General features: G+C 40.9%; 1 protein-coding gene and 4 non-coding genes across 10 annotated transcripts; 3 read left to right on the forward strand and 2 right to left on the reverse strand.

Annotated features, from left to right (window-relative positions):
• The first annotated feature begins 6422 nt into the window (after nucleotides 1-6422).
• LOC118945686 lies at nucleotides 6423-6556 on the forward strand. Its single transcript, XR_005040801.1, has one exon. It is a non-coding gene; the product is annotated as a U8 small nucleolar RNA (small nucleolar RNA).
• A 355-nt stretch (nucleotides 6557-6911) lies between these two features.
• trnas-gcu lies at nucleotides 6912-6993 on the forward strand. The gene has a single exon. It is a non-coding gene; the product is annotated as a tRNA-Ser (tRNA).
• A 384-nt stretch (nucleotides 6994-7377) lies between these two features.
• Nucleotides 7378-7451, forward strand: trnat-agu. Its single transcript has one exon. It is a non-coding gene; the product is annotated as a tRNA-Thr (tRNA).
• A 376-nt stretch (nucleotides 7452-7827) lies between these two features.
• trnal-uag lies at nucleotides 7828-7909 on the reverse strand. The gene has a single exon. It is a non-coding gene; the product is annotated as a tRNA-Leu (tRNA).
• Nucleotides 7910-8153: 244 nt separating this feature from the next.
• LOC110509932 (extensin) lies at nucleotides 8154-22031 on the reverse strand. Of its 6 annotated transcripts, none has more exons than XM_036967557.1 (6): nucleotides 21672-22031; nucleotides 15096-15172; nucleotides 12766-12823; nucleotides 12480-12512; nucleotides 9398-9555; nucleotides 8154-9203 (listed from the first exon to the last, which is right to left on the reverse strand). In XM_036967557.1, exons 2-6 carry the CDS (start codon nucleotides 15099-15101, stop codon nucleotides 8502-8504), a joined length of 957 nt encoding a protein of 318 aa, XP_036823452.1. In that variant the 5' UTR covers nucleotides 15102-15172; nucleotides 21672-22031; the 3' UTR covers nucleotides 8154-8501. The 6 variants fall into 6 exon arrangements, with proteins under 6 accessions (XP_036823452.1, XP_021446828.2, XP_036823454.1 ...); XM_021591153.2 differs by having other exon boundaries at nucleotides 13334-15172; XM_036967559.1 differs by having other exon boundaries at nucleotides 13538-15172; nucleotides 21672-22030.
• Nucleotides 22032-26059: the final 4028 nt, after the last annotated feature.

Below are 26059 nucleotides of genomic sequence, written 5' to 3' on the forward strand. Positions count from 1 at the left end.
TTTGGCAACAATGCAAAACGTTATGTTTGGCATAAAAGCAACACAGCTCATCACCCTGACCACACCATCCCCACTGTCAAACATGGTGGTGGCAGCATCATGGTTTGGGCCTGCTTTTCTTCAGCAGGGACAGGGAAGATGGTTAAAATTGATGGGAAGATGGATGGAGCCAAATACAGGACCATTCTGGAAGAAAACCTGATGGAGTCTGCAAAAGACCTGAGACTGGGACGGAGATTTGTCTTCCAACAAGACAATGATCCAAAACATAGAGCAAAATCTACAATGGAATGGTTCAAAAATAAACATATCCAGGTGTTAGAATGGCCAAGTCAAAGTCCAGACCTGAATCCAATCGGGAATCTGTGGAAAGAACTGAAAACTGCTGTTCACAAATGCTCTCCATCCAACCTCACTGAGCTCGAGCTGTTTTGCAAGGAGGAATGGGAAAAAAATTCAGTCTCTCGATGTGCAAAACTGATAGAGACATACCCCAAGCGACTTACAGCTGTAATCGCAGCAAAAGGTGGCGCTACAAAGTATTAACTTAAGGGGGCTGAATAATTTTGCACACCCAATTTTTCAGTTTTTGATTTGTTAAAAAAGTTTGAAATATCCAATAAATGTCGTTCCACTTCACGATTGTGTCCCACTTGTTGTTGATTCTTCACAAAAAAATACAGTTTTATATCTTTATGTTTGAAGCCTGAAATGTGGCAAAAGGTCGCAAAGTTCAAGGGGGCCGAATACTTTCGCAAGGCACTGTATATATACATAATTGGTTAGCTATGTCTTGTTAAAAATGGTAACTAGCCGTGCATGTCCAACTGGGTGTCCAACTGGGTGTCCAGGTGGGTGCCACCATCACTCGACTTCAGCTGTATATAAGGCTGGGTACCATGAGATATTGCTCTAAATCTGGTTTTCATCAGACAGCAACTTAGTTGAAAAGGAAAATTCAATGACTTAACTCTGGCTAAATACAGTACATTAAACACAGTGATGGGGTTGACTGATGACTCACTCTGAACTTATTTCCACTGCTCTATCGATCGCTCCATACATTCATCATTGAGAAGAAACTCTAGAGGGCTAGGAATCTCCTGGTATCTTCTTGCTTTGTAAAGTGTTGTAGCCTGTATGGAAATTGTTTTGCCGACATTGTTGGGGAGTAGTGAACTACAGTACATATAGTTCAACAAGTAATTGAACTACATTTTGCAGTAGCTTGGTAGTAATAAACTAAATTGAAATCTTGGTAGTGAAATCTTGGTAGTGTCTTCAGTTGATAATTACTTTTTTGCCATGTAGCAGTGTAGCTAATTACTGGAACTACACAATACTTTTTTTTTTTTACAAAAAGACAAAGAATATGGGTGTAGTAGGCAATGATTTCCTTTCTTTTTTGGGGCATCAGACCTACATAATTCGTATTTGAAACATATTTTTTGTGTCTAATAGGCTAAATGACATTCTGTTAATCAAATCAAATCAAATCAAATGTATTTATATAGCCCTTCGTACATCAGCTGATATCTCAAAGTGCTGTACAGAAACCCAGCCTAAAACCCCAAACAGCAAGCAATGCAGGTGTAGAAGCACGGTGGCTAGGAAAAACTCCCTAGAAAGGCCAAAACCTAGGAAGAAACGTAGAGAGGAACCAGGCTATGTGGGGTGGCCAGTCCTCTTCTGGCTGTGCCGGGTGGAGATTATAACAGAACATGGCCAAGATGTTCAAATGTTCATAAATGACCAGCATGGTCGAATAATAATAAGGCAGAACAGTTGAAACTGGAGCAGCAGCACGGCCAGGTGGACTGGGGACAGCAAGGAGTCATCATGTCAGGTAGTCCTGGGGCATGGTCCTAGGGCTCAGGTCCTCCGAGAGAGAGAAAGAAAGAGAGAAGGAGAGAATTAGAGAACGCACACTTAGATTCACACAAGACACCGAATAGGACAGGAGAAGTACTCCAGATATAACAAACTGACCCTAGCCCCCCGACACATAAACTACTGCAGCATAAATACTGGAGGCTGAGACAGGAGGGGTCAGGAGACACTGTGGCCCCATCCGAGGACACCCCTGGACAGGGCCAAACAGGAAGGATATAACCCCACCCACTTTGCCAAAGCACAGCCCCCACACCACTAGAGGGATATCTTCAACCACCAACTTACCATCCTGAGACAAGGCTGAGTATAGCCCACAAAGATCTCCGCCATGGCACAACCCAAGGGGGGGCGCCAACCCAGACAGGATGACCACATCAGTGAATCAACCCACTCAGGTGACGCACCCCTTCCAGGGACGGCATGAGAGAGCCCCAGTAAGCCAGTTATAACATATAACCCATATGACCCAACATACAAAGTGATATGTTCTTACAATTTGTAGTCTATGACATTTGAGATTTACATATGACCATTTTTCCCAAAGCAGTTTGGATGTAGTGAACAACTTTTACAAATTAACTTTAGTTAAGTAAACTATATTTTTCTTAATGGTAGCTTTCGTTTAGTTTTACTTCTTCCAGTGTTAAGTAATTGGTTACTTGGTAAACTATAATTTCAGAGTTGCTTCCCCAACACTGTTTGCCAAACAGTAAATTCATTAACAGTTTCAAAATGTCTACATGCGTGTCACATTACTGAAGTGTGTTATCAAATTATGTGCAGCATGAGTGAGGAGCTAGCAGTTGCAACACAGAGGTTCCTCATGACAGGCTCGTTAGAAATGAGTGGCGCCGGCTGTACCTTGCAGCAGTTTGACACAAGAGGCACCGTGCTCTCGCGCTGTAAAGGGACATCGGCTGCACTGATAGTCTAGATAGTTGATAGACTAGCAAAGGGCTACCAAAAAGATCAACCCGACAGATTATTTGTCGTTCTCTATTTGGCTCTCATTCAAATTAGCTCCAATGTTGTATTTTTTAAATCTTGTTCACTCTCTTAAACTAAATACCATGACTGTTTTCTCATTCGCTGGGAATGTTGTTTGGAAAGTCTGATACAATATAATTTGGTTGATATCGTTATCAACCTGCATAACCCTTAAAAATATAAACGTTAATGTGCAGGGTGTGCTATTAGTGGTTCCTTTTTTCTGTTGCAAAAAAGCATTTATTTTTGCTAAAATTGTATTCATTTTGTCAACAATAACTGTGATGAAAGATATTAGTCAACAACCTATTTTTCCTGACGAAAACTAATGACAATAACGAGACCAGATGTCCTGAAAGAAACGATAACTATAACAATTTATTTAAATTTTTGTTTGACGAAAATGTAACAAGATGAGAAATCCACATGAGACTAATGGACATTCAATTTGACATGAAGCTCCTTTTAATCTGTTTTGTCCAATCATAAATGCATGCCTTTGCAGAATATTTTGTGCAATCTTCTCATTGGTGGGTAATGCCCTTCAATTGTGCAAGCGGTCACATCAGTCAACCCTCTCTCTCTTTTGAATTGATATGCGCAGCCAGGAAACGTCAATTGTAATTTGCCAAAATAAGAAACAATAATGTTTTTGATCATCTTTGTTTTCATATAGGCCAATTTTGCTCTAATCACACCAGAAGCTCTATTTGCCATGTCCGCTGTTATTCATTTATCTATGTTGCTGCACTCGTGATCCTTAAATGTGAGTTGCGGTTGTTTTTCTTTGTTCAATTGGAAAAACGAATGCTATTTGCTGAATACTAGTAGTGAAAGCACTGTTATTTACCATACTCCGAGGGATATGATGGGGGAGAAAATCAGAGCTGTAAATTGTTTAACCTGCAGCCAAGGCTATATAGCCTATACATGGTTAATTATGGCTGGCATTGGTTCAAATCTGCCATAATAACAATGTTGCCAGCTAAGGTATACGAGGGGATGGTAGGCCTAGTTGGACAAGGCTATCTGTGCACAAGATGAAAGATAAAGGTAAATATTATTTAATTGAAAGAAAATGCACAGACTATTAGTTGACTATAATGACTGTGACTAAAACTAGACAAAAAATGACCAGACTTTTAGTCGACTGATAATAAAAATGTTACGAAGGATGAAATTACTAAAATGTGACTAAGACTTAAAGGTATTTTAAGACTAAATCTAAGACTAAAACTAAATCTAAAATACTCAAGCTAATACTAAACTAATACTAAAACTAAATCTAAAATAGCTGCCAGAATTAACAATATCCAGTAGTTTGCTAAACCGCACATGGCAAAAAAGTCCACTGAACAAAAATATAAACGCAACACATAAAATGTTGGTCCCATGTTTCATGAGCTGATCCCAGACATGTACCATATGCACAAAAAGCTTATTTCACTTAAATTGTGTGCACAAATTTGTTTACATCCCTGTTAGTGAGCATTTCTCCTTTGATAATTCATCCTCCTGACAGGCGTGGCATATCAAGAATCTGATTAAACAGCATGATCATTACACAAGTGCACCTTGTGCTAGTGAGAATAAAAAGCCACTCTAAAATGTGTAGTTTTGTCACACAACACAATGCCACATATGGCTCAAGTTTTGAGGGAGCGTGAAATTGGCAGGCTGACTGCAGGAATGTCCACCAAAGCTGATGCCAGATAATTTAATGTTAATTTCTCTGCCACCTCAAATGCTGTTTTAGAGAATTTGGCAGTACGTCCAACCGGCCTCACAACCGCACACCACATGTGACCACGCCAGCCAAGGATCTCGCCTTCTTCACCAGCGTGATCGTCTGAGACCAGCCACCCAGACAGCTGATGAAACTGTGTGTTTGCACAACCAGATAATTTCTGCACAAACTGTCAGTAAACGTCTCAGGGAAGCTCATCTGCTTGCTCGTCGTCCTCACCAGGGGTTTGACCTGACTGCAGTTTGGCGTCATAACCAACTTCAGTGGGCAAATGCTCACCTTCGATGGCCACTGGCACGCTGGAGAAGTGTGCTCTTCACGGATGAATCCCGGTTTCAACTGTACCGTGCAGATGGCAGACAGGGTGTATGGCGTCGTGTGGGGGCGAGAGGTAAGCTGATGTCTACGTTGTGAACAGAGTTCCCAATGGTGGTGGGGTTATGGTATGGGCAGGCATAAACCAGGGACAACAAACACAATTGCATTTTATCTATGGCAATTTCAATGCACAGAGATACGATAATAGATCCTGAGGCCCATTGTTGTGCCATTCATCCGTCGCCTTCACCTCATGTTACAGCATGATAATGCACAGCCCCATGTCGCTAGGATGTGTACACAGTTCCTGGAAGCTGAAAATGTCCCAGTTCTTCCATGGCCTGCATACTCACCAGACATGTCACCAATTGAGCATGTTTTGGATGCTCTGGATCGACAAACATGACAGCGTGTTCCAGTTCCCGCCAATATCCAGCAACTTTGCACAGCCATTGAACATCTATACGAAGGAGATGTGTCACGCTGCATAAGGCAAATGGTAGTCACACCAGATACTAACTGGTTTTCTGATCCACGCCCCTACCTTTTTTTATTTTATTTGACCAATATCTGTATTCCCAGTCATGTGAAATCCATAGATTAGGGCCTAATGTATTTATTTCAATTGACTGATTTCCTTATATGAACTGTAACTCTGTAATATCTTTGAAATTGTTGCGTGTGTATTTTTGTTCACTGTAATTAACTACTGAAAACACTGCAAAGATTTGAATTTAGTTAAACTACCATCAAGCCACTACAAAATGTAGCTGAATTATTAGTTGAATTATATGTAGTGGCGCTACTCCCCAAGTATGTGTAGTGTAATACCTAATGTGGCATGGTGACAGGGAGTGATATAGGCTAGGAGCAGATAGGAATTAAAACATGAAGGAAAACATTATCTGTAACTTTAATTCATCAGTAAATTCATATTGAAATACACTGGCTGTACATTTGTACATTTCTGCTGCGTACAGCATCAGAGCACCTTTGCCATCACCAGTAAACGGGATCAGTGCTGGAGTAGCAGTCTCGCGAGAGCTAATTTATTTCGTGTTTTATCTTTTGTATTTATTCAGCGAAATAGCACAGTAATTAGGACGAAGTTCCCCGCACAAGGTTTGCTTGTAGAAATAAATGGTTGTACTTTATATGATAGAACAAATGTTACATTTAAAAAACAAATAAACGAACTGGAGTAAGCACCAATCGGAAGGCTAGTGGTGCTGAGATTATGCTAATATTCGCCGCAAAGCATTCTCATCAAATAAGCAGAGGATCTTGATGTTTCATGACATGTGCGTATATATAACGATAGGCATACAAAATATCAACTTTTGGAAGGTGCTGACGTGGACTTAAAATTAGAAATATATCAGTATCGTCTAAAAAAAAATAATGTTTTAACCTTGTAACCATGACCTAAAATGACTTGCCACGCATACTTGACCATCGCTGCCATGTTCTCAATCCATCGTCAGTGAGGTATATCCTTACCTGTTACTTCAGAAATGAAGTATCAGAACATGATGAATGGAGATAGATGAGAAATGATTATTCTCACCTGGTCCCCGGAGAAACGCAACACTCCGAGGATCCTATTCTGATTAAATGACGACGTAAAACGTTTTGTTAAATGAAAGTCAGAAGTTCTAAAAGAGTAGTTCTTTTTTTCAATAGTTTGAAATAAATATATACAAACGCAGTGCCCAGTACATCTAACCAATTCTAGCGAACTGATTTGAAAACTTGATGACTTCCGCCCATGCACACAGATAACATTCCCTAAAAACACGCCATTCCGAAACGGCTAGTGACTTTTCTGTAGCAGGTTGTAATTTACGCAGCACGTTTGGAGAATTAAGTTATGGAGAATAGTATTGACATCTCAAATCTGTTAGAAGGCAAAAAATTATGTCATTTGTGAGATATTCATAAACATTATGCAATTAATGAATGTGGTGACGAGGTGGCCGAGTGGTTAAGGCGATGGACTGCTAATCCATTGTGCTCTGCACGCGTGGGTTCGAATCCCATCCTCGTCGGTGGAAGAGATTTTGTCCTGGATGTGAGATCTGGAATTGTAGTTTGTTTTCGTTTCACATTGCATTGCAAATGTGCAAATGCAATGCAAATTTGTCGTTATTTCTAAACGAGTATTTAGGGAAATTAAATTCGTGGTGATTTTTGCCTCTATCGACATGCAATGTAATTCAATGTAGGCCTGTACATTTTCTATATTTGACTACGGCAGTTAGACTACGGCTGGGTCATAGCGATACAATTGAAATGCAGACTTCTACTTTATTTCGTGACCTTTAATAAATAACATTATATTAATAAGTATAGACTGAATTACGCTATAATGTCGTAAAATTTAAATAGATGGACAGCGTACAAAAAACATTTCGCTTCTTTTTTCTACCAGTGGTGCCGTGGCTTAGTTGGTTAAAGCGCCTGTCTAGTAAACAGGAGATCCTGAGTTCGAATCTCAGCGGTGCCTTTTACAGAATGTTGCTAAATTAGTCATTTTTATGTGCTTTGAAGTATACACTAGCTATATTCCTACAGTCGCTGTTATGTGTATTCCACCATGTGGAACGAACACTATGTTACTGAACGAACAAGCTCTCAATTAGATGTTCATCTATGATTCTCAAACGTCAAATTTCGAAGTGTTTAAGGTTAAATTTAGGCACTAACTCCGGATTTTTAAGGTAAGTAAGGGTTAAGATTTAGGTTTTAAAAAACGACTTTCTATCGCTGGATTCGAACATACAAATAACACACTGCTAACCACAATCTCCCGACGTCCTCGGACATGTAATGGCGGTCGAATAATGACTTGAATCACGGGTGACCTGGCCTAAAAACGCAAATGGCAGCGGTGGGATTCGAACCCACGCCTCCTGAGAGACTGGAGCCTAAATCCAGCGCCTTAGACCGCTCGGCCACGCTACCTTACAGAAACTCAGGAGAAATGTTTTCCAAAACACAAGTCATAGTCAGCTAGCTACATGATAAGGTAATCATTTTTGTGTTGCTTCAGCGTCCCTTATTACATACTCACTAGCACACACATACTGTATGTCGTCCTGCTAATTACTCTAGCTAGCATTAGTTTGTAGTAACAGCATCCAAATCTAACAAAATGCACACACAAAAAAAGTTGTACTATTCCTACACATTTTAAATCTACAAAACAGACTGTCCAGATAGATCGTTTAATTTATAGTTTCAGTTCTCACCGCTGGAGGGCGACCTTTTACCACAAACAATTTCAAATGGGACGTGACACTTAATTTTTGTTAATATTAATTGATAACAGACACACACGTTGAATACAATAAATTATAAGTCCGTTGTCTCTACAACTCAAAACAATATTCTCTGATGGAACTGAGAAATGTCATACATGTGGGGAAATTGTTGTGTTTGTGTACAATTGTGTTTGTTATGGTTTTTGGTTTATGGTATTTGGTAAATTACCTTCTGTTGTATTGCAGTACTAATGTGTTATGTTTGTACTTAGATAAACAAAACAAAAAACTGTCTACTGGGGGTCAGGTGCTGGGTCGGAATAGTGGTAAGGGTCAAAAAGGTCACGCCCCCAATCATAAGGGTCAGAAGGTGCTACTGTGTCCTCGGTGGCCATTTCTTCTTCTTCTTCCTCCTCCTCCTCCTCCTCAACAGGGGCCACCACAACAGGTGGGAAAGTAGGGGGTGGTGGTGGCTCAGTCACCTGGACAGAGCGAGGTGGGTGATCGATCAGGCAGTCAGGGTCCCAGTAAGGGTCGCAGTCATACTCCATCCCTTTAATGACAATGGGAGAAGGAGGTGGGAGAGACTTCTTAGGAGGGGTTGGAGGTGGGGGAGGTGATTCAACAGCTGGCTCCGCAGGTCCGGCAGCGGCTATGACCACCTTGCCGGTTTGGGGTTTGCAGGTAGGGTTGTAGCGTGGGTCACAGAGGACTGGGATGGCCCCTGCAGGCAGGTAAACGATGTGAGCTTTACAGAGGGGGTCTTTGGGGTTACACAGATAAAGGACATCAGCCTCAGTTAGAGAAAGTGGTGCTGGTGTAGTAGGAGGGGGCTGAGTGGTAGGAGGCACTGTGGTGGTGGTAGGAGCTGCGGTGGTAGGTGGAGGGGTTATCACACCCAGGGCATTCTGGTAGCTGGAGGCGTCTGGCCCATAGACCTGCTCTAGGTGACGCATCTGCTGATACAGTATCCTGATCTTGTCAATCTCATACAGCTGGGAGAAATGGAGAGAGAGAGAGATCCACACAGGATTTGAGAATGAGAGGGAGGGAAAGAGAAAATAAGTAATCAGATTGGTTGAGGGATGGACAGATGACAAGAACCTGAATTAAATATTGTTTAAGATTCATTATAATGCTGAAATAAAATTAAAATAAATCTCTCTCATGATGTGATCCCTTTACTCACTCCTTCAATATGGCCTATGCTGTTGTAGAATTTGTAGTAGGACTGGAAATCAGGCGTGCCGCGGTGCCACTTGGGGTCCGGGTTGATGTTCCGTTTGGAGCGTGACTGAGACAGGAAGCCATGAGCCTGGGCAGAGTCGATGCTGACCTCCCCTACAGCTGCATTGAATGACAGGAATCATGGTGGGAGAGAGGGTGGATGGAGACAAAACATTTAAGCAAAATAATTAGAAAACCTATTTTTTTCTCACACACACACACACACACAAATCAAAGAGTAGGCTACCCAGTAAAACAAGCATGTGCCGATGTTGTATTTTCTAATATTAGGGTCATTCCACGAAATGAGTGCCTTTTGCATCCCTTTGATATTTTAAGTAGAACAATATATCGAATTTTAAACGCCTGCTATATTAAATGAAGTGCCCTTTAATATAGAGCACATGGAGAATTCAATAAATCTGATTTTGAATACGAAAAAGCATTTAGCATTTTGACATGTCCCTCCATCAACCCTGTGTTACTTCTAGGAAGATTTTAACCCATTTAATCACCAAAGTTTCACCATCTTTGTAAAGCCCTAGTTATTTTTTTGCTTTGACAAAGTTATTTCTGAAGATTATTATTTATTTCACGTGATTAGTGTTCATTTACGTTTTTTTCCCTCATTTTAAGCCCTGTTACCCATAGAGATAGACAGGCTAACACATCAACCCTGTTACCCATAGATAGACAGGCTAACACATCAACCCTGTTACCCATAGATAGACAGGCTAACACATCAACCCTGTTACCCATAGATAGACAGGCTAACACATCAACCCTGTTACCCATAGAGATAGACAGGCTAACACATCAACCCTGTTACCCATAGAGATAGACAGGCTAACACGTCAACCCTGTTACCCATAGAGATAGACAGGCTAACACATCAACCCTGTTACCCATAGATAGACAGGCTAACACATCAACCCTGTTACCCATAGATAGACAGGCTAACACGTCAACCCTGTTACCCATAGAGATAGACAGGCTAACACATCAACCCTGTTACCCATAGATAGACAGGCTAACACATCAACCCTGTTACCCATAGAGATAGACAGGCTAACACGTCAACCCTGTTACCCATAGATAGACAGGCTAACACATCAACCCTGTTACCCATAGATAGACAGGCTAACACATCAACCCTGTTACCCATAGAGATAGACAGGCTAACACATCAACCCTGTTACCCATAGAGATAGACAGGCTAACACATCAACCCTGTTACCCATAGAGATAGACAGGCTAACACATCAACCCTGTTACCCATAGAGATAGACAGGCTAACACATCAACCCTGTTACCCATAGATAGACAGGCTAACACATCAACCCTGTTACCCATAGATAGACAGGCTAACACGTCAACCCTGTTACCCATAGATAGACAGGCTAACACATCAACCCTGTTACCCATAGATAGACAGGCTAACACGTCAACCCTGTTACCCATAGATAGACAGGCTAACACGTCAACCCTGTTACCCATAGATAGACAGGCTAACACGTCAACCCTGTTACCCATAGAGATAGACAGGCTAACACGTCAACCCTGTTACCCATAGATAGACAGGCTAACACGTCAACCCTGTTACCCATAGATAGACAGGCTAACACGTCAACCCTGTTACCCATAGATAGACAGGCTAACACGTCAACCCTGTTACCCATAGATAGACAGGCTAACACGTCAACCCTGTTACCCATAGAGATAGACAGGCTAACACGTCAACCCTGTTACCCATAGATAGACAGGCTAACACATCAACCCTGTTACCCATAGATAGACAGGCTAACACGTCAACCCTGTTACCCATAGAGATAGACAGGCTAACACGTCAACCCTGTTACCCATAGATAGACAGGCTAACACATCAACCCTGTTACCCATAGATAGACAGGCTAACACATCAACCCTGTTACCCATAGAGATAGACAGGCTAACACGTCAACCCTGTTACCCATAGATAGACAGGCTAACACGTCAACCCTGTTACCCATAGATAGACAGGCTAACACGTCAACCCTGTTACCCATAGATAGACAGGCTAACACGTCAACCCTGTTACCCATAGATAGACAGGCTAACACGTCAACCCTGTTACCCATAGATAGACAGGCTAACACATCAACCCTGTTACCCATAGAGATAGACAGGCTAACACGTCAACCCTGTTACCCATAGATAGACAGGCTAACACGTCAACCCTGTTACCCATAGATAGACAGGCTAACACGTCAACCCTGTTACCCATAGATAGACAGGCTAACACGTCAACCCTGTTACCCATAGATAGACAGGCTAACACGTCAACCCTGTTACCCATAGATAGACAGGCTAACACGTCAACCCTGTTACCCATAGATAGACAGGCTAACACGTCAACCCTGTTACCCATAGATAGACAGGCTAACACATCAACCCTGTTACCCATAGATACACAGGCTAACACATCAACCCTGTTACCCATAGAGATAGACAGGCTAACACGTCAACCCTGTTACCCATAGATAGACAGGCTAACACGTAAACCCTGTTACCCATAGATAGACAGGCTAACACGTCAACCCTGTTACCCATAGATAGACAGGCTAACACGTCAACCATGTTACCCATAGATAGACAGGCTAACACATCCACCCTGTTACCCATAGATAGACAGGCTAACACGTCAACCCTGTTACCCATAGATAGACAGGCTAACACGTCAACCCTGTTACCCATAGATAGACAGGCTAACACGCCAACCCTGTTACCCATAGATAGACAGGCTAACACGTCAACCCTGTTACCCATAGATAGACAGGCTAGAAATGTTTTAACAATGTCATTTTCTTTGTGCAGCTTGCAGTCAATGGTTCCTTTATTTAGCACTTAAAAGGCACTAAGTCTTTCAACCTTTTGAGATGGGAAAATGTGTTTTTTTATTAAGTTGAATATGTGTGTGCTCATTATGACAGAACGCTCCAATCAAAAGTTTTTTTGACCAAGTTACACTTCTCAAAATGCACACAATTGGTGGAACGACTCATTACCTCTAGCCTTCAGAGGTGTAGCATCCAGCAAACCTGCAGAGAGGGATCAGGGGTAGAGGAAACAAACGGGGTCAGAGGAGGAGAGGCGGCTTTTGCTCCGGAAATATCTGCACTCAGAACTTTATGAAAACAATATAACATTTTCTATTTCATAAAAATCTCTTTGCATTATCACTTGCATCTACTGAAAGAATCTTACTTTTGCAATAGAAAGATAATACCCCATTCTATAGGCTATATTTAGTTGCCATCTAGGCATAAATGTTCGTTTCATGTGGAAACAGACCTGGCAGTAGACAGCATAGTGTCCCCGTCAGGAGAACCTGAACAATCATCCTTGCGCCCTGGAGAACACACAGGAAGAAGCATGACTGGCGTCAAATACAGCTTGAATTCTGTTTTGATTATAGAACACACTAACATGCTCACCCAGTAGAGTTGTACTGGCATACAGACCAGCTGCATGTGCCAGGATGATCAGAGATAAACTGACAATTCACAATGCTCCAGTTCCTCTCATATTTGAAACTACGTCAACATTAGCCTGTACTACCTGCATAAAATAATAGCTAATCTAGATGACTTCACAACAAGATTTTAATTTACCCCATGAATCACTTCAATCATCATTGTTGTTCTTATAACAGATTAATTACATTACACAGGAGCCTAAACTGGAATATAAAGATTTTCCCACTTCACTACAGAAAAGTCTGTTTTAGGTACGCAATCAACCTTTCCCAATAATGATAAATATATGAATTGAATTAACCTAGCCAGGCCTCTTGACCACCCTAATGATCAAAGTATATATCATATTAAGTACATCATCTGCAAATCATATTCTTACTTACCTGTACTTGGATCTCTTCACAGTCTAGTCTCAGCCAGACAACTATACAGTTCATAAATACTGTACTCAACACCACTCATAATTTGGGTGCTTTCCATTGGCTATTGACCCCAAGTAACTCCACCCCTTGCACCTCTACCATAATTTTCTTCTTGATATGTGGAAATGGTTAAAGCGCTCATTAAGCGCTATTATAAGTGCGTACACAAGGGTAATAAAGTCAAACTTGAAATTAAATCCAACGCGCTGTACAATGGTGACATCCAGGCACCCGCTGAGGGCTGAAAACGTGCATGGGGAGGCAGGGTTCCTTGATGTTATGGCCCCACTCCAGCAGCATATGGTCCTGTTAGAAATACTCAGAAGAAGATCTTAACTCACAAATACATTGTAGGCCACCTCTTTATGTCATATCACTACCAGTATGGTATGGCATGAACCTCATCACCTGACGCATGCATGTAGGTCAAATTTGTTCATACATTTCCCAATACAGAATACTTTCCCCAATACAGAATACTTTCCCAAGTTTTTCAAAAAGGTCGAATACAGCCATTTTTCTCTCAATATCAAATCATTTCTGGGTAAGAATAAAGTCTCTTACTGTGATTATTTTTGACCATTTTAATTTAAAACAAACAAAAACAGCTTCTTAGCAAGCAATTTCTCAAGCAAGAATTTTGCTAGGACTGTCAGGGAGTGTTCTTAGCGGGGAGGGGGAAACGGAAAATGAGCTGTTATTAGCAGAGAGGGTTGGAACCATCTTTCTTATTGGTCTATTAACTCATTTGCCGCATGGTGATGTCACCATGGAAGGCCAAAACTCCCTTCCACCATGACATTTCAGACAGTCTTTTCAAACAGCTCAAACAACAGGGATTTATCATTATTTTCACATATTATTGCAACCTCATAGTATGAAAATATATATAACACACAAGAAAATCGTGTTTTTGACTGCACTGGGCCTTTAAGCTCTGTTCAGAGGTGTGTTGGACTCGAAAGGGGGTAATACAAAACAGCTATTTTCCTGACGAAACCTGGTTGAACGGCAAAAGTAACCCCTTCTCACAAAACAGATGGAGTTTTTCGTTTTAACGTCCGTTACTTGGCAAATTAAACATTTGGTTGGGGGTGTACGGTTGACTTCTGTTTCAGTAAATACTGCTTAAAAATGATATCAAAACCGCTCTTTACCACCTTGTTACTAGAAATGACAACACCTGCGTTTCTTTGATGGTCAAGTAAATATTTAAGACAGGCTAAAAGTACATCGAACATAACCACATAGCACCCATATATGTCATCAGTAACAGTTTGCACTGTCAGACATTCAAATTCTATGGCTCTAGGTTACGTTTCTTTTTTACCCTTGCTTTGGGGAATTTAGCCAGAACACCGGGGTTAACACCCTTACTCTTACGATAAGTGCCATGGGCTCTTTAGTGACCACAGAGAGTCAGGACATCCGTTTAACCTCCCATCCGAAAGACAGCACCCTACACAGGGCAATGTCCCCAATCACTGCCCTAGAGCATTGGTAGAAAGGAGTCTACATGAGAGAAATGAGCATAGGATACACACACACACAGCAAGCTTCTGTCAAATTGCTGTCAGAGATTACATTGCGCTACTTTATGATCACCCTGAGGGAGACAAATATCACAGAAAAACATTGTACCGCTGTGATCTTTAAGGAAAATACAGGTACCTTGTCATCATGTTCTCCACCGGGAATTGAGAAAGCACAGTGAATCACTAACCTTCATAAACCAGACAGGCGCTGTGGCAAGGGGCCGCCTTGTTTACTTCTTTACTTTGATAACACAGTCACTACAATCTAAAACACATACAATTAGTATTCGGCCTATTTGTAAACCTATAGAAATTATTATTTAAAATTTTATTTTTACATGAATGGAAAAGCGGGACTGAGGGGTGGCAATATGTCAGTAAGGGACTTCATCTGGGTTGTAGTCGTGGCAGAGGCCCCCTGAACAGGCAAGAGACGCACTTTAAGGAGGCGGAGGCGTCTCAGAGAGGTGCTTAAAACAGGTGTGAGGGGGGTGGGGTAGGAATCTGAGATATGCACTGAAACAGTGGGGAGACCCTGACAAGAAACATTCTCACCATAATAATCATATATAATATCCTGTAATGATACAGCAGAGGATTATAAACCACTTTCATGGCCAACCTGTCCTAACCAGTATATCCCCCACCCCCTTCAAAAAACAAACATTCCAAGGAAATGTTTGGGGCGTACATTAAGACAACATACTACCATTATATGGCAGACAGTGGAGATGACTAATATATACTTTTGTGATAATACTGTTAAAAGGTAGTCTTCTCCAGTCGTGTGTCTTTGATACCTCTACAATGCTTCACATTAGGGATAAAACACTGTGGTCAATAGTATTTGGGGATTTAGGCTGGGTATCTGTAAAGCACTTTGTGACTGCTGATGTATTTCATAAAGCCCTTTTTTTTAACATTTGATTGATAGATATAAACATCAATATGGAATGAAGTTCAAAATACGTTATTCGTCACTGGCCTTACAAGTTGGGATGTTGTAGCTAGGAGACTGCTATCCTCCTCAAGAACAAGGGAATAGATTGGTATTGCGAAAACTTTGGTTAGTTGTCAACGTAATAATAAGTGCTACTTTGATTTACGAGTCAACATTCAAAGCTGTATTATTACAAAATACCTTCCAGCTACAGTCGAGTTCACGTCATACTTCGACAACACCTGGGGTGGTAAACTACAACTAGACAGAGTCTCAATGCAAGATGGATAGGGTCTGAACAAACACTTTATTTCTCACTTGTTCATCCAAACATACACTTCACATTTCTAATACCTTGTGTAGTGTTTGTCATGTGATCTTACGATCTTCCACCTAAACTCCTATCTGTATGAGTTAACGGGCCTGTTTGCGCGGTCCCTTCCCATGTTTGTCACATGCTTCGTAAACAACAGCTGTAGTTCCGCTCCAGTGGTCGAGCTCGGCCAGTGCTGTCAGACCGAGACAAGTGCAATGCCCCTTAAGATTGCTGGCAATTGCCCAAGACTCCGCCTCTCAACACAAGCTAGTCTTAGTGGCCCCATTTAGAATGTAAAATCACATAGAAGCATAGTTAGAAGCATAGCACATGATCAGCAACTAGTTGCACTAAATTCCAACAAATTAGACAAAACAGAAATGACTGCTGGGATGTTCACACTAGAGATCCCTGGCAATGTTATTTGCGGCAACCGTGACCAAGGAATTCTTACCCTCTGGTGGAACCGGCTGAGTGGTGCACCTTATGAGTCAGAAAATGCTGGTTTTGCAGTAGGTCTGATGAGTTTATCTACTTGCACAAACAGCACTTTGGACACCAAGGGGCATAATGAACCAGTTCAATGGATGCCATCAATTCCAGAAAATATGTAATTGGGCAAATAGAATGAAGTAGACCTCTTGTTGGATGACCACGTCAGAGTTTAGCAGACAGGACGTCTGCTTTGTGACAGAAGTGCTCACATTGCGGTAGGTATAGGGAATAACCATTACCTGCACTGTAAGCACTTTATTACATAGTAGACAAGCTCCCCACAAAGCACAAATTTTCCACAGTCCACAACACTTACGGATGGTAAATTTGAACCAATCCTAGGGACCTGAAACCAGGCAGCGAGTTGGCAGATACAGTGCCTTCAGAAAGTTGACTTTTTCCACGTATTGTGGAAAACGTATTGTTGTGAAAACGTATTGTTGTGAATTTAGATTTTCTATGGGAAACCTGATTTATTAGGGCCCAGATTGCAGTTTCTATGGCTTCCACTAGATGCCAACAGTCTTTAGAAATTGGTAGATGTTTTTATTTTGAGAAATGAAGAAGTAGTGCTGTTCTTTGTACAGTGCCTTGCGAAAGTATTCGGCCCCCTTGAACTTTGCGACCTTTAGCCACATTTCAGGCTTCAAACATAAAGATATAAAACTGTATTTTTTTGTGAAGAATCAACAACAAGTGGGACACAATCATGAAGTGGAACGACATTTATTGGATATTTCAAACTTTTTTAACAAATAAAAAACTGAAATATTGGGCGTGCAAAATTATTCAGCCCCCTTAAGTTAATACTTTGTAGCGCCACCTTTTGCTGCGATTACAGCTGTAAGTCGCATGGGGTATGTCTCTATCAGTTTTGCACATCGAGAGACTGAAATTTTTTCCCATTCCTCCTTGCAAAACAGCTCGAGCTCAGTGAGGTTGGATGGAGAGCATTTGTGAACAGCAGTTTTCAGTTCTTTCCACAGATTCTCGATTGGATTCACGTCTGGACTTTGACTTGGCCATTCTAACACCTGGATATGTTTATTTTTGAACCATTCCATTGTAGATTTTGCTTTATGTTTTGGATCATTGTCTTGTTGGAAGACAAATCTCTGTCCCAGTCTCAGGTCTTTTGCAGACTCCATCAGGTTTTCTTCCAGAATGGTCCTGTATTTGGCTCCATCCATCGTCCCATCAATTTTAACCATCTTTCCTGTCCCTGCTGAAGAAAAGCAGGCCCAAACCATGATGCTACCACCACCATGTTTGACAGTGGGGATGGTGTGTTCAGCTGTGTTGCTTTTACGCCAAACACAACGTTTTGCATTGTTGCCAAAAAGTTCCATTTTGGTTTCATCTGACCAGAGCACCTTCTTCCACATGTTTGGTGTGTCTCCCAGGTGGCTTGTGGCAAACTTTAAACAACACTTTTTATGGATATCTTTAAGAAATGGCTTTCTTCTTGCCACTCTTCCATAAAGGCCAGATTTGTGCAATATACGACTGATTGTTGTCCTATGGACAGAGTCTCCCACCTCAGCTGTAGATCTCTGCAGTTCATCCAGAGTGATCATGGGCCTCTTGGCTGCATCTCTGATCAGTCTTCTCCTTGTATGAGCTGAAAGTTTAGAGGGACGGCCAGGTCTTGGTAGATTTGCAGTGGTCTGATACTCCTTCCATTTCAAGATTATCGCTTGCACAGTGCTCCTTGGGATGTTTAAAGCTTGGGAAATCTTTTTGTATCCAAATCCGGCTTTAAACTTCTTTAAACTTCTTCACAACAGTATCTCGGACCTGCCTGGTGTGTTCCTTGTTCTTCATGATACTCTCTGCGCTTTTAACGGACCTCTGAGACTATCACAGTGCAGGTGCATTTATACGGAGACTTGATTACACACAGGTGGATTGTATTTATCATCATTAGTCATTTAGGTCAACATTGGATCATTCAGAGATCCTCACTGAACTTCTGGAGAGAGTTTGCTGCACTGAAAGTAAAGGGGCTGAATAATTTTGCACGCCCAATTTTTCAATTTTTGATTTGTTAAAAAAGTTTGAAATATCCAATAAATGTCGTTCCACTTCATGATTGTGTCCCACTTGTTGTTGATTCTTCACAAAGAAATACAGTTTTATATCTTTATGTTTGAAGCCTGAAATGTGGCAAAAGGTCGCAAAGTTCAAGGGGGCCGAATACTTTCGCAAGGCACTGTATGTGTCACTCGGAAGGTCTCTAGTATTTTGATGCACGTGAACAGGAGCGCGCGCCGTGTTGTTTTTCTTCGTTATTAGAAACAGATTATCCCGTCTTAAATTGTATCAATTATTTACATTTTAGGATACTTGAGGTTGGATTAGGAACGTTGTTTGAAATGTTTGGACCAAGTTAACAGGTAACTTATTAGATACTTTGTAGTCATGTTGGGCGAGTTGGAACCGGTGTATTTCTGAATCAAACACGCTAAATAAATTGACCTTTTGGGGATATAAATAAGGAATTTATCGAACAAAACGACCATTCATTGTGTCACTGAGACATTTGAGATTGCAAAAAGAAGATATTCAAAAGGTAAGGCATTTATTATATCGTTATTTCTGACTTTTGTGTCACACCTGCCTGGTTGAAAATTATTTTGTGTTTGTTTGCGGGGCGCTGTCCTCAGATAATCGCATGGTGTGCTTTCGCCATAAGGCCTTTTTGAAATCTGACACAGTGGCTGGATTAACAAGAAGATAAGCTTTATTTTGATGTATTACACTTATATTTTCATGAATGTTGAATATTAATATTTCTGTAGTTTGAATTTGGTGCTCTGCAATTTCACCGGATGTTGTCAAATCTATCCCGCTAACGGGATTGGCGCGTTAAGGGATAGTGTTTAATTAGTATTGTGGAGTACAATAAATATTGTTTAACATGATTTTTGAATGTCTACCTCATCTCTGTACCCCACAAACAGATAATTGTAAGGTCCCTCAGTCGAGCATTGATTTTCTAACACATATTCAACCACAAAGACTAGGGAGGTTTTCCAATGCCTCGCAAAGAAGGGCACCGATTGGTAGATGGGTAAAAAAAACAAAAGCCTACATTCAATATCCCTTTGAGCATTGTTTAGTTATTAATTACACTTTGGATGGTGTATCAATACACCCAGTCACTACAAAGATACAGGCGTCCTTCCTTTAGTTGCCAGAGAGGAAGAAAACCATTCAAGGATTTCACCATGAGGCGAATGGTGCCTTTAAAGAGGAACTGAAAGTGTTTTAATTAACTACCTTTCAGAAATAAAACAAAACAGACAATTATAATACCAGTCAACAATATCCAACTCCCAGTTGATGCTACAAAACCAACTTCATAAGAGGTTTTAAAAATACATTATATTTGACAAAAAATTCCATGACGTACAGTAATGCACTGTTGGCAGAATAGATGGATGCAGTTCAATGCATGATTAATATAATTCACCAATACATTTCTTGGTAGTCCAAAAAATATTGCTGTCGGGTTGTAAATCACAGCTGGCCTGATACATTGTTTGCTGCCTTCACCTATTTGGGATGCACTGTTTCAATGACTCAATATTTTGGACAAAAACGGAAAAAAGTAACTAAGCCTGGGATTGTCAATACAATGAAACTAGCAAAGGCAATGATCACAAGTTATTCATGTGGCTAATAGGCTAGCATATATATTTATGTAGCTATTTATTTAGCAAGCTAAACACACAGAGCCTAACTTTAGCTAGCGTAGCACCACGTATCATCGGCATATTCAACAGCGTTTAAGAAATATATTACCTTCAATAGTGTTGTGATCTTGTGATCAAGCCATCAATGTTTTGTGATTTTTGATGTCATAAATTTCAGTGGAAATAACATTACTACTATTAGCTTTTTGATAAGCGGTTTACCCCCCCCCCCAAAAAAAAAAAAAATCCCATATTATTGGCATATGGTCCCCAGTTATTGGCCACCTTACTATTTTGTTCAATTACAAGATACAGTGAGGCAAAAATGTATTTAGTCAGCCACCAATTGTGCAAGTTCTCCCACTTAAAAAGATGAGAGAGGCCTGTAATTTTCATCATAGGTACACTTCAACTATGACAGACAAAATGTGGGAAAAAAAATCAAGGGGTGTGAATACTTTCTGAAAACACTGTATGTCCCACAGATTGAAATAGACTGCTCCAGGCCAGGTGCAGGTACTGGGGAAATAATATTGTATCCACAACATTGGGCATGTTTAGGTCTGAATAGCATTTAATGAGACCACAATATCAAAGAACCTTAATAATACAACATTCATTGTAAAAAAAATGTTGTAGCCATGACCCTGGCTTGAACTAATTGGGGTGGGGGTTGGTTAGAGGTTGATTGTAAAACAAGCGTTTCACACACGTGACCATCCCCTCCCTCTCGCATATAACCTGACAGTCATGTAGTAATAAATGTATGCGCTATGAGCGCCAGTATATGTATTTCAGAAAAGCTAGCTGGTTTCGAATAAATAGGTTTCAGTGAGCAGTCAATTATTTGCCAACACACTGATTGTGAAAGTACACTTCTAAAATTAGGTAATAGATTACACATGACAGATAAAACAATATAGCTAGCGTTAGGTAATTTTTGCTAGATGAAATCAACCTGGTGATGCACTTTCAGACCTAAACAAACGTTGGGATTATTGAGATTTGTCCTTACAAATTCAGCTAACATTTGTGCCACTTTCTTCAGGGGTAGCTATTTAACGTTACCCTCCTAGCTCAGAGATCCCTTTGTTGTGTAGCTAGCTAGCTAGCTAGCTAACGTTAGCAAGATGGAAAGTGGCGCGTTTAGGTTTACACGCCTGATACAACTAAGTTGTGGACAAGCTCCATAGCTCAAATTGCCTAAAGACTTGAGCATGCAAACAATTTAGTTTGATGATCAAAGCAACATCGAGGCAACAAAAACAATCGAAAATAGGCGCGCATGCCAAACCAAAAACAATTCGTTACTAACCTTTAACTTGACTTAAAAACGCAGACTTTGTCCCCGTTTGTGCGGCTCACTTCTTACAAGCCCAAATTCCACATTCTTCACAGAACCATTCACACAATCGCTCCAACAGCCGCTGTTTTGGTAAACAAAGAAGCACATGGCTTCACAACCATAGCGATATTCTTATTTTCTTCCGCTCATCAAATAGCTAGTGCCTGCACTCTAAATGTTTTTGACCTTTCAGACATCTCAAAACATGTTGCTCTAGTGAAACTTCCTTACTTTATCAACGAAACAATACATTTTTACTTGCAAAAATATGAACGTCTTCAACATGCTTTTTCTATGTTGCAAAACAGGAATGTATTCATTACTCAGATTCCGTTGCCAAACATTTGGCAACAGAAACCGTTTACTTCAAACGGAAACGATAGCTTATATTGGGTCAAATGCAAGTAAACCCCTCCCGGTTCCGTTCGACGTTGTTTGCTTCCGTTTGGTTCCTAAAGTAAATGGTATAATGTTTCCGTTGCAAAACCAACAGACAAAACGTTTTGCAACAGAATTAGCGTGATGAATTACACCCCAGGGCGAGCAGTGAGTCGTCCGCAGAGATCGCTGCCCGCGCGTACAGGATGGATCTTGAGGGGATTTGATTAATGTCACGGTGCACTTAATCGAACTTCCTCAGAGTGACGCATAGGGTCAGTAACCACGTACAACACTTCGATTGTACTTTTTTAAATCAATTGTATCCCTCGCGGGTCATCCCCTAATAACAATATATCATTCCCAAATAATGTTCTTAACTCATTTTAGAGGTTCAAATGTATTGGGACAAATATGTCTATTAAAGTAGTGTTTGGTCTCATATATGTAGCCCGTAATGACCTCATCAAGTTTGTGCTCTTTGTTTTGGTTGTGTTTCAGATTATTTTGTGAAGATAATGGTAAATTATGTCCTTTTGGAGTCACTTTTATTGTAAATAAGAAACACTTCTACATTAAAGTGGATGCTACCTGATTACTCAAAATGAATTCAGGACTATCCGTAGTCATGGTGGCATCCACATTCTGTAAGGTTCTGTATTTATTTTCTTAGTCAACCTTGTGTTCTGTTTCTTTGTGTTCTTGAACTTAGCCCTGTCTTTCATTTTTGTTAATTGATTTCACCTGTGTTAGTTACTCACCTGGTCTCACCAGCTCCTTATTTAGTTCGATTCGTTCTGTTTGTGCCTTTGTGAGGTATTGTTCGTTTTGACTCTACTAAACCTTTTCCTAGCTCGTTTGTGAGAAGCAGATATAGCATTCAGTCCTAGTTTTGATTCGCCTGCCTGTGTATGGCCATTGCCTGCTTTCTGCGAATGTGTAATAAACACCGGCTGCCCTCTGCATGTGAATCTACACCTTTTTCTCCCTGAGTATTCATTACACATTCATGTAGGAGTGTTTAGAAACATGGTTTTCTTATATACTCCAAAATAACCATTTCTATTGGGCACAAAATCGTCTGAAACACAACCAAAACAAACAGCAAATGAATGCAACATATTTGTGGAGTCACAAGCTTGATGTAGTCATTGCGTACTATGAATATGGGAACAAATACTTCACTTTGTACTACTTTACTGAAACACGTGAATTTGTCACAATACTTTTGCTCCCCTAAAATGGGGGGGACTATGTACAAAAAGTGGTGCTATTTCTAAACGGTTCACCCAATATTGATGGAAATACCCCCACTTTAAACCTGATGGTCTTCTCTTTAACCCCATAGCCATTGTTTGATTTCAAACCAAAACTTTTGAAGTATAGAGCCAAAAGAAGAAATGCTTCACTGTCCCAATAATTACGGGGGCACTGTATATTTACAGTTTGGGAGTGTGTGATATGAGGGTTGGAGACATGTTGATTATGACATTACTAAGAAAAACGTGTATCAACAATGGCAGCACTGAGCCTTGCTGTTGAAAGAAAACACATCAGTGTCCGACTTTCGGCTGTAGCATATGCACCTTCCCCGATTTCACTCCTCACTCCTCGACTGTAGTCTGCAGTCGGGTGCTTCAGCCTTACCATTCAAACATTCCCAATATTGTATCCTCTATACAGCTCGCCAGTTTAGTAGTCCTAAAAAAATCGTTTTTTCAGCCATTCCTACGGGGAAAGAATAGTGTCTAAGGTCTGATGTTAACTTAGGATTGGGAGATCTTATATGTTTTGATATGAGATAAGTCAGTTAATTGCAGTCCCTTAAAATACTAAGTACCTCTGACACCTCCCTCATTTGCAAAATTATATTGTGGGGCACTAACATTTATTTTGTGAATCTTTCTTGGGCATACCAAGTGTTTGTTGTGTGAGATAATAGGATGTAGGACAATAATGGTTTCTATATGTTACATATTGATGAAAAATAGCTTAATAAGCCTGATTTTGGCCTCGTGTTCTTTCGTGCGCGCTTCATACCTGTGGGAAACAGTCAATGAGAATGATGGCTCCAACATAGGCTACCCTCACTCGCCCACTATTCAATTAAGACTATTTTCGCAGATCATTTGTTTACCATTAGGCCTATAGTAGAGCGAAAGCGTGCAATGTATTCGACAAGTAATGCTAATCTAGTATACATATTTATTTTACTCATTTTTCTCCCCAATTTCGTGGTATACAATTGGTAGTTACAGTCTTGTTTTATCGCTGCAACTCCTGTACGGACTTCGGAGAGGCGAAGGTCGAGAGCCGTGCGTCCTCCGGAACACAACCCAACCAAACAGCACTTAATCCGGAAGCCAGCCGCACCAATGTGTTGGAGGAATCACCGTACACCTGGCGACCGGGTCAGCGGGCACTGCTGCCGGCAGTGCGTGATGGGCCAAGGACATCCCTGCCCGCCAAACCCTCCCCGAACCCGGACAACCCAGCTGGTTGCGACAGAGCCTGGACTCGAAACCAGAATCTCTAGTGGCAGTGCTTTAGACCACTGCACCACTTGGTTGGCCCCAAGTAATGCTAATCTAATTAGAGGGGTCACAGCCAGCAGTCATAAACCCCGCCCATTTCTACAATTTATCTTCTTAAAATGTGATTTTAACCTAACCTTATACCTAACCCTAACTCCTAACTCTTAAATTAAGACCAACATTCGAATTTGTGCTTTGATCAATTTTTACGATATATCCAATTTTGACTTTGTGGCTGTGGTAACTAGTGAAAACCTAGAGGCGCAGTTTTGAAATGTTTAAGAAATTCAAGAATAGTTTTAAATTTTCCTTTTAATATCAGCCCTGCCTCAAATACGTTTAAGTAATAAACATTTCAGAACCTGGACCAAAACTGGATTATGCCAGTGTAGTATACTAGAGGGAGGCAGAAGAAAACCGGAGGACTAGGGAATGTTTTGACTGATAGCAGAGATACTGCATATAATAACGAGATGATCTTGTCTCCTCCCTACAAATGGGAGTCGTTGCCCCAAAGGCGGGAAGGCAGGTCATCTGTTTATCGCGGTGCATTCCCGCGTGGGCCGATTTTGACTGGAGTGGACGTTTTTCTCGGCCAGAGTGACAACACACACACACACACACACACACACACACACACACACACACACACACACACACACACACACACACACACACACAATAACATATGCACTATACATACACATTAATTTATTACTTTAGATATGTGGTGGAGAAGGGGCCTGAGGGCACACAGTGTGTTGTGAAATCTGTGAATATATTGTAATGTTTTAAAATTGTATTAACTGCCTTCATTTTGCTGGACCCCAGGAAGAGTGGCTGCTGCCAATGGGGATCCATAATAACTACAAACTCAAAAGCCTGTAACAGAAAAATTGGACACCCAGGTTCGACTTCAAACAAGGAAGCAAAATATAATCCATTTTTCAATATTGTGGTAGGCGGTTTTAGCAACAGCAGTGCTGGACTGTGGTCGACATGGATGATAGTTCTGATGGTATGGGTGGGATGATGACAGTCATGGACCTGGATGGTCTGTGGTGAAAAGGAAAAGGGGAAAAAATGGCCCTACCATAAGCGCTGCTGACAGCAGTGGTACTTCTAGTGTTGAGGACGTGAAGAGTGTGAAGGAAGTGAAAAACAGAAGTAATGATGTGTCGGAGTGGAAAGTTATAATCGTGTTTGATGCGACCACGGGTCTCATCTACACCCTATTTGATTAACCAATGCTGTTAAGAAAGATATAGGGGAAGTCACATTAGCCCAGTTCATTGGTAATGGTAGAATGTATATAATATATATGTATATAATATTTTGTTCTGACCATGTTCAGCAAGGGAAGATTCTGAACATGAAAACTCTCAATGGGAAGAAAATCACAAGTCATGTCCCTGGAGCTTCAGCTAAGTTGAGGGGGGTCATTTC

The sequence above is a fragment of the Oncorhynchus mykiss genome, chromosome Y (genome assembly GCF_013265735.2).
Source record: "Oncorhynchus mykiss isolate Arlee chromosome Y, USDA_OmykA_1.1, whole genome shotgun sequence".
In the NCBI taxonomy this organism is placed as follows: Eukaryota; Metazoa; Chordata; class Actinopteri; order Salmoniformes; family Salmonidae; genus Oncorhynchus; species Oncorhynchus mykiss.

Coding starts and splice junctions, on each gene's coding strand:
- LOC110509932 (XM_021591153.2), bottom strand. CDS start 13,387: ATGAACTGTATAGTTGTCTGGCTGAGACTAGACTGTGAAGAGATCCAA. Junction 12,824..13,333: donor GTGAAGAGATCCAAGTACAG/GTAAGTAAGAAT, acceptor TGTGTTCTCCAG/GGCGCAAGGATGATTGTTCA. Junction 9,556..12,479: donor TACACCTCTGAAGGCTAGAG/GTAATGAGTCGT, acceptor CATTCAATGCAG/CTGTAGGGGAGGTCAGCATC.